Source organism: Buceros rhinoceros, unplaced genomic scaffold, assembly GCF_000710305.1.
Source record: "Buceros rhinoceros silvestris isolate BGI_N320 unplaced genomic scaffold, ASM71030v1 scaffold43557, whole genome shotgun sequence".
Taxonomy (NCBI): domain Eukaryota; kingdom Metazoa; phylum Chordata; class Aves; order Bucerotiformes; family Bucerotidae; genus Buceros; species Buceros rhinoceros.
In genome coordinates, this window is record NW_010423574.1 from 6,822 (window position 1) to 15,514 (window position 8,693).

Here is an 8,693-nt window from a genome sequence, read left to right on the forward strand (position 1 = left end):
AGGTGGATGTGAAGAGAAGCTGTTTTAAGAGCGATTGCAGAGAAGTAAAGAGGCGATGGGATAGAAGCAGTGTAACAAATACACACAAACACTTCTACAAGAGTAGAGATTTGACATATCAGAAGGTCAAACAACTAAACATTAGCTAATTAGAGCTAGTTAGTGAGCCACTTAATATGTTATCCCAAATTTGGACAGTGTTAATTTGGGGGTGGGGGGACGACAAAATCAGACTTCAATAAGCAGCAGGTCTTTGTTCTTAAACCAGCACAAGACTAACAGTCAGTTCCAGTGCTGAAGTTTCCTATAACCACTGGCAAGTAAATGGGCTTATATCCTTACCAGGGACTAGCCACATGTAATTCTGGAACTCTTTGATGAAGCTCTGAGAAGCACCTACTCAAAATCAAGAGGTCATGTTTGCTGAAACACGTGCATATTATGATTCAATACATAATCATCACAAATCATGATGTACTTGGTTCTCTTCCCCTCCCAGAGCAAAAATAAGCAGATTGATGGATGGCGACTTACATGATGTAAGAAATTTACCAATATAGGATAACTTCCAACAGCTCTTCCTGAATATTTGGCATATCAGCAAAAACAAAAACGCAAGGGAGAATGTTCAGGTATCTTCTCCAAAGAGCTCAAAAGGTAAACTACTTGGCCACCTAACAAATTTTCTACAATTTTCACAACAACTGAATTAACATCTAGCTGGTTAGACCTGTTATACCCCTTCCAAGATGGTGTCTTATACAGTAGAAACTACCGTTCACTTTTTTTTTTAACATCAATTGATTTTCTGGTTTATAGAACAGAGTTCTAAAGTGCTGTTTGAATGAACTGCCTAGAAGAGGATACTTAATCAATAAAAAAAAACCTTGCATATTCTTCTTTAATGAGATTTATTTTAAAGTTATCTGTATCCCACGATCAGAAGGTATTAAATTAGAGGACAGAATTTCATTCCCATGGTAGTAAAAGAATCTTGAATCTTAGTCACTGAATCAATTCTGCATCAACATAAAAATCTGTCAAGTGTGGGCTGTTTAGAGTGGATTCTACTACACATCTAGCAGCCAGGCTAACACCATCCTCTGTAGACAGAGAGTGGTATAAAACTTTTGAGCAGCTGCTCCTTTTACAGAAATGAATCAAAGACAATGTGTTAAGTGGTAGTTATTGGATCATTGACACAGCATGTCAGTTTTACAGCTATAAGGCACCAAAGCGTAATGTATTACTACAATGACACAAGTATTGGAACAGGTATAAGGGGTTAATAGAGTAAATAAAATACGGTTACTTAACTCAGCAGGGTATACATCTAACTGCTATAGAGGCATTTTCACCAATTTTGCCATAGGCTATCTCATTGGGTTTTTTCCCTCCTTCTGCCTCACACCTGAAAGCTACAATTAATATTCACCTAAGATATAATTAATTCCAAACATTGATGTATTTGGACACAGCTTGTTCTGGAATCTAAGCAGATATACAGAGAAATTAGTCTCCGTAAGCATTTGTGTGTACGCAGTTAGAATTTTAATTGTTTAATCACCTTTGCAAAACAGTATCAATGGCTGCCTTTCACATCTGCAAAGTGTCTGCTATCCATTAAGCTGGTTTTAGAAGCTTTCTACTATTGTTTTTCACATGCAAATACTTTGTTCTATTGAAATGAATATTTAATGAATACTTTATTCATTTTTCAATGAATAAAAAAAAAAATCTGGATGATTTTGGTTAATTTTTTCTGTAGCCAGCAAACCACTTTCACACTGAGGAGAATCCTTGAAGTGTTACACTACAACTACATTTCGTAATGGCAAAAAGACCCTCCCCAAAGCTGCTTCCGAGAGAAACAGCAGGAGAACAAAAGACATTTGGAGACCCCTATGGACAAAATAAATAAGTTTTGAAACTGTTGAAGTCATTAGCATATTCATGAATGTTAGGTATTCTACTTACTAGGTCGTTCATATTTGTCTGACTGGCTGGATGAATTTCTTCCAAGAACTCGAGCACATAGAATGTGTATCTGTCCATAAGATGAACACCAATCCCAAGGTCAGGTTGATGCTTAAAAATAACACACAGAAGTTACTGGGTATTTGCACAAGAGCACTCAGTATTTAGGAGAGAAAACGATAATAAGTAATAGCTTTTTACAAAAATTAAGCAAAATGGTTTTCTGTTCTTATGCAAATTATGCGAAGAAAATGAGTAGCCATGAAGAAACACATCGCTGAGAAGCTGAATAATACAGTTTATCTTCACTTTTCTAGACTCTACGCTGTTAATCTCCATGTTTGTCAAAGAGCAGGGAAACCCATCTTCTTAATGGTCCAGTACAGATTGTGGACTGCCCCAAGCTTCTTAAGACTTGAAAAACAGGGCTGCAAGAGACAGCTTATGTTACTGCCTGGCTTCAGGTAATCCTGACTTGCTGGTTTTGGTCTGGCTAGGATTTCTCTCCTATCGCTCTTTCTGTAATTCAGCTGGGATATAATCACAGCAGGTGAAAGGTAATGGCTATCTTTTTTGTGTATCAAGTGTAAGAAGTCCTAGATAGAATATTCCCACACATATCTCTCAGCAATCTTCCCATAAAAAGGCAATACATAAACTGGGCAACAAGCACAGAAGTCCATCATTAGTCTGGTTCTTCCGGACAGCGCACAAAGACAAGCAGGAAAAGTACATTTAGAAGTTGTGTCAAAACCACACTTGGTAACTTAATACCTTACACATTCAGCAATTAAGGGAAGCTTTTAGTTAAAAGTCAACAGGACCTGTGATTTTACCTGAGGTACTCCGAAAATTGTCTTCACAAAAATCTACTTACTGATAAAGAATCTTCTCCTACTTGACTGCTAGCCAAGGCCATTATATTAGGTGAATAAAATCGTTCATACATGGATGCTCCTTGACAAGTATCGATAATAAACAACAATTCATTGTACCTGAAAGAAATAAAACAGCCTCCTTAGCCATCTCTCTTTAAACATACACATACATTGCTTTTTAGGACAGCTGCTAGGAACCTAAGGAGAGTTCACTCTGATCAGTTGTAAGATGCGAGTCTAGTCAGAGCTATACATTTGGGCAGCTATAACACTGCAGGAAGCTGGAAAAAAAAAATAAACTATTCCTTCTGAAAGCAAACTTTCATGCAATTGTACGGGAAACAGACAACATCACTGCTGAAGGTAAGCAAGGGTTACCGGTAAGACTCATGAAAAACAGTATTTAAGCTTAAAATAATGCTTTTATTTTACCTTCTTTTCTGCCACATTTGTTCAAAGGCATCAGCAAGTTCTACATTTGTGATTTCTTCAGAATCTTGAAATTTTAGGAAACCATTTCCACCATGGCCTGACAGAAACATCACAAGTTAGGCAAATATGTAGGTTAAAGGAAGATATTCAGCTTGGTTGACCATATTTCTGAAAAAAGGCAAAAACAATTCTCTTTCTTCAAACAGATTCCAGAAAAAAAGAAAAAATATTTCAGTAAGAACAGTATACATATCATTTAAACAGGACACTATACTTGCTATGTTCTGCCTTACAGGTTTTTTCTTAATTAGTATGACATAAAAAATCCTTTTGTTTGTTTGGACTCCTGATAGGATTTCATGCTTTCAAACAGGTCCATCTAACTGAACAACAAATATCAATAAATTGTATACAGAAACTTGTAATTACCTGTCATGTATATTAGAATATTGCTTCTGTCGTCAGAAAGAAGCCGTTTAGATCGCGGTGTGCTTGGCGGTATTCTTCCTGTTAATACACGCAAGAAATTTTCAACAGTAACCTGGGAATACAAGCATAAAGTAATTTTCTAAACAGAAAAAATATTGATTAACAACTTCAGGTTGTGTTACATAAATTAAATAAGAGCACACTAAAATATGCAATATATCTAACCAGACGAAATATTGCACGGTATAAACTGCATAAACAGACATTTTCTGTTTAAGGTTTTACTGGAGGTTCACAATCATATGGTACCTTTTACTTTGTTCCACCAACATCAGCCTGTTGCTTTATTACATCCAATAAATCTACTACCATTATAATTTCTAAATACAATTTCATTGATCTTAAAACTTTTCAGTATACAGCTTCATTCTGCCAAAGCTGCTCACATACAAAATGCTCCAACATTAGTGTGTGTTACCATGGAAAAATAAATGTTCAAATTCCTTCTGCAACTCAGGAAAGGAAAAACAAGATCCGTTTTGGTGACATAAGTCTGAGTGGTCAGGTAAGAGCCGTCTGGATGGTGACTGCAAACCATCCAATAAAACACGACTTCCTCTTCGCGCAGATGTACAAAGCTCAAATGCTAGCAACAAATCCACACTCAGGGAAAAAAAATTATTAAAAGAACTTATCTCTATTTCAGTGTTTATCTTCAATTCTTTACACAAAGCTTCAGCAAAATAAAATATTTATACTTAAATATGCTCCTATAAATCTTTAATAATGATTACATAGCACTATTAAAACATGCAATTGTCCAATTTAAGATCAACTGGCAAAGACACTGTTTGAGGGAATATTACACAAAAATTAAAAGGTGATAGAATGCAGATTTCTATACAGTAATTACTTTACAGTGAAGATTAGGTTATGGCTTTTGGGTTTCTTTTATAAAAGCACAGGTTTAAGATCAGAAATTTAAGTAGGCCTTCCTAAAAAACATTTCACTTGCATGCCAGAAGTTTCACAGTGGTGTTAACTGTGTGCAAGATGAGGCACTCAACCGCCGTTTCCAAAAAACAGAAATTTCAGTCACACGTATGTATTCCTAACATATACAGGGAGTTCCACAACATATATTCCTAACATATACAGGGAGTATCTTCTTTAAAAATGAAGATTCCATTATTTAAAATAGACAATACACAACATGTTTCTAGTATAATAAACTTCAAACACAAACCCAAGTATCCAGGGGTGGAGGGGGTGGATGTGTGCTTTAAATCTGGTAGTTGATAATAAAAACCCAGTCCAAACCCAGTAATGTGAATAGAAAGACTTCCTGAGACTTCACAGATGTAAAAATCTTTAAATCAACACTGAAAACAAAGATCCAGTGACTTAACTAAAGCGCAGTCACCTCATAGCTTCTGTAATCCACTTCCACATCATCTCCATAGACATTTAGCTCCATGTTTTTATGACTAAACACTGTAGCTGGTTTGGGATTTCTGGGATTACACGCCATATCATCTGCCAACATCAGGACAATGTGACTGCGGAAAATAAGACAAAAAGATCTTAGTTATTCTACTTTCATGTAACAATCAAACAGAAATGATAACAACACTGTCCCACGATTACAACAATAGCTTATAATACCAAGAAGATTCCTGGAATTGTGAAATTTGTGAAACTTTGCATAGTTATACCCTACTTCCTTATGGACATCCTCTCTGTAATAAACATACCACACATGGAAATGCAGCTAGCTGTTATTTGTCCACAGGATTAAGCCAGGCCAAAGCTGAGCATGACAGTAGTTGACATTAGTAACTTTGGCTTGCCTGGACCTAGGCTGGCAGAATTCTTTATAAAAAAATCTGGACATTTTAATGGGGCACTACATCCTTTCATGCAGCTCCACAGAAGAAATCCCAGCCTGTTTACTACTTCTCAGACAGATAATTAAAAACATTATGACAATTTTTAATTAAATTTGAGAAGCTCCTGAACATTTCTCAAACCACTGTACTACATCTGATACACTACTGTATGATTATCTGTGTTAATGGAATTTTCCTGAGGAACACAAGTGGGCTCACACCAGACATTTTGTGTTCTTCACAGTACCAAGAAAAAACAACCCAGCATTTCACAGAACCAAGAAAAAATACCCACAGCACATTATAAAGCTGTTCCAACTTGAACACAGCCAAGATCTATATTTCATCTGGCAGGGTCAGGTTTGGGTCAAATATGAAGTAACAATTAGTCACTGGAGACTGTGAGTGCTAGGAAGAATGTGCCAGAGATGTCTGGAATAAGGTGAAGTCAGTCCTTTCCCTGGATAACTCCATCTTGGATTTAGTTTCTCCTGGATTGTGATCTCCCAAACAATGCTTACAAAAGAAAAGCTATATATCCTATAAAGAATTCAGACTCTCAGGCACACAGTTACAAATTAAACTGTGTTCTGCCATTTAAACACCATTCCTGTGTTTGTCATCATTCATCTCCGGGTCTGCATGAGTGCTTTTAAGAGTAAAGTTATTCTTTATTAAGTGCTCATATGCCCCACACTGCACCAAAAAAAAAAAAAAGGGGAGGAGGGATGGGGGGGGTGGAGACAGAAACGCTATCCAAAATAACATAAGCATAAACCCTCAAAAATAATCAAAGTACATTATTTCAATAGGCGTAAAATGCTGCCGTAAATATGAAGCTCTAATGACAGAAACCAGAGGAGGACAGCTATGGAAGAGAAGTAAAGATTGTTTTTTCTCCACACATGCACAGCAGTACAAAACTATTTTATAAGAGTATCATTAAAAGGGAATTGGTTGGAAGCAAGTGTTGAATATATGCCTTGCACATAGCAATTACTGAGACAGTCAGGTATACACCCATTTTTTGTATTATACTCAGAATATTCCAGATTAAACCATCAGTAGACCTACAGTTTAGCACTGTATTTTTGCTAGGAATGTGTCCAAGAAAAAAGAAAAGCAATCACACATACTCAGGAAAAGGTTCCACATAGCAGTAATACAGACGGGTGAGCACAAACACGCAACGTTTGTATACTGTACGGCATTCTCTTAAAAGCATGTGAAATATCCCACAGTTAAACAGAACTGCTGTGTACAAATGGTTCATACATGCAGCAAAACAATCTAGGTATTAATGTGCAGCGTACATGTTAAACCAAAATAATCTGATCATCTAACCTATTAATGCCATTTTCATGACGTAAAAATTACATACCACATAACGATTCCAGCAATGAAAAAGAATTTCTGGATTCTTTCTGACTTTATTTTAGCAAAACTTTTCTTTTATGAATTGGATGATTGTATTCACGTGTCAACAAACCAGAGTAACTTACAGTTATAAAACCACAAATCACTTTCATAAGGATTTCTGTTGTGGAAAGACAAATTGATTTAAATCACCAAACTGGTACAGTTCCATTCAGAATGAGGTTATACACAACATCTCAAAAAAAAAAAAAAAGAGCCCGACACATCATGATAAATTTGGGGGATGTTTGTTTGGTTTTTTTAAGTCTTACCAGTATTTTGAATGAAGTTTTGTAGTAAAGAATGAAAAGCAAGTAGAGGAAGTTTATCTAAGGGAGAAACCCTCTCAAATCCATGTAAAATTTGTTTCAAATGGGAAAAAATACACGTGTTTTCTCTCTAGGTCTTCTCCAATGTCTTGTTCTTGACCTTAGTCTAAAGCTTTGCTGGCTTTTTGAGATTAATTTCCAGATCCTTAAGTATGGATAAGAAACAGATCAGCTACTGAACAACAGAAATCTCCAGCTATGCTGTAGTTTTTGCGGTATTTCTAAAACTGCCACCTATTTTGACCTTAATGGTGAAGATGGATGGATGCAGAGAAGATCTCAGGTGAGGGCAGAACAAGTGAAAGAATTCCTAAGGTAGTGCCTACGCTTTAAAGGCCACACAGGAGAGAAGACAGATGCTTGAGGTGTGCCAAAAAAAAAAAAAAAAAGCCACATTTCTGTGGCTTTCAGCCTACAGTGCTTAGGCAGCACATTTCATTGGATTTATAGCCCCTAATGCTCCCAAAAATTTGGTTTCCCTCTTTTAAAAACAGAAGTGACTCTTCTTTTTAAAATAAATACGGTAACCAGGGCTACCAGGATTTCCATAGGAGCCTATGGATACATGCCACCTATTATTCAATCGACGTTGGTGCCTAAAATTCCCTTCCACAGTTCCAGTACAAGTGAACTGCATTCCAAAGCAGCTGGATGAAACTGTGCCAGTACTCCTAGAACGTCCAGTAGAAACACAACTGAAACACACTTCAGAACAGTTCATTCACCTTCCCAACACTGTTGTAAAGAAGGGATACTACTTTAACCATTGTGCTATCACTAGAGAAGCACAATTTGTACAGAAAAGGCTTCTGGTTTCTCTAAAAACATAATGCAAAACGGATTTTCCAAGGCTACTTTCAATATGAAGAAACTGTTTCATATAGGGCCTTTAGTTTAGAGACTATCAGTGGCTGTAGATGTGGAAATCTTACATTTCAGTACAGTTAGGGTTACTAAAAATCACACTGAAAGGAAATTAAAGTACAGCAAAATCCGTGTCTCAGAGTAAGTATTGTCATCGCTGAATGTATTTATCAATTTTCACATGATGCTTTCACCAATTTACTAAGGGGTATATTTTAGGGACCAGACAGCTCCTTCGTGTTTTTCATCTAATTAGCCTACTCCCACTGGAAGCTTTATTATATAACTTGTTGCTTTTCCTTTTGAACAATATTGCTGCACTTTTCAATACACTGATGTGATCATATCCTTTTTTCGCTTTTATCCAGATGAATTGAAAAGCAAAATGTATTTTTATACTGCTTTTGGACAACAATAAAACCTTAACAATACATTTACAAGGAACTGATGGTATTCAGCAAGATGCCCCTCACCTATCA

General features: G+C 36.3%; 1 protein-coding gene across 1 annotated transcript in view; it reads right to left on the reverse strand.

The window, feature by feature from the left end:
* The window catches only part of PIGK (phosphatidylinositol glycan anchor biosynthesis, class K), a gene marked incomplete at both ends in the record, with an annotated part of 14,163 nt that overhangs the window by 3,014 nt on the left and 2,456 nt on the right, over positions 1-8,693 (reverse strand). Inside the window, 5 exons of the mRNA XM_010140453.1 lie at positions 1,978-2,088; positions 2,855-2,972; positions 3,288-3,384; positions 3,717-3,828; positions 5,140-5,288. Of these exons, the coding sequence (XP_010138755.1) occupies positions 1,978-2,088; positions 2,855-2,972; positions 3,288-3,384; positions 3,717-3,828; positions 5,140-5,288 (587 nt within the window). The remainder of the gene's footprint in view (positions 1-1,977; positions 2,089-2,854; positions 2,973-3,287; positions 3,385-3,716; positions 3,829-5,139; positions 5,289-8,693) is intronic.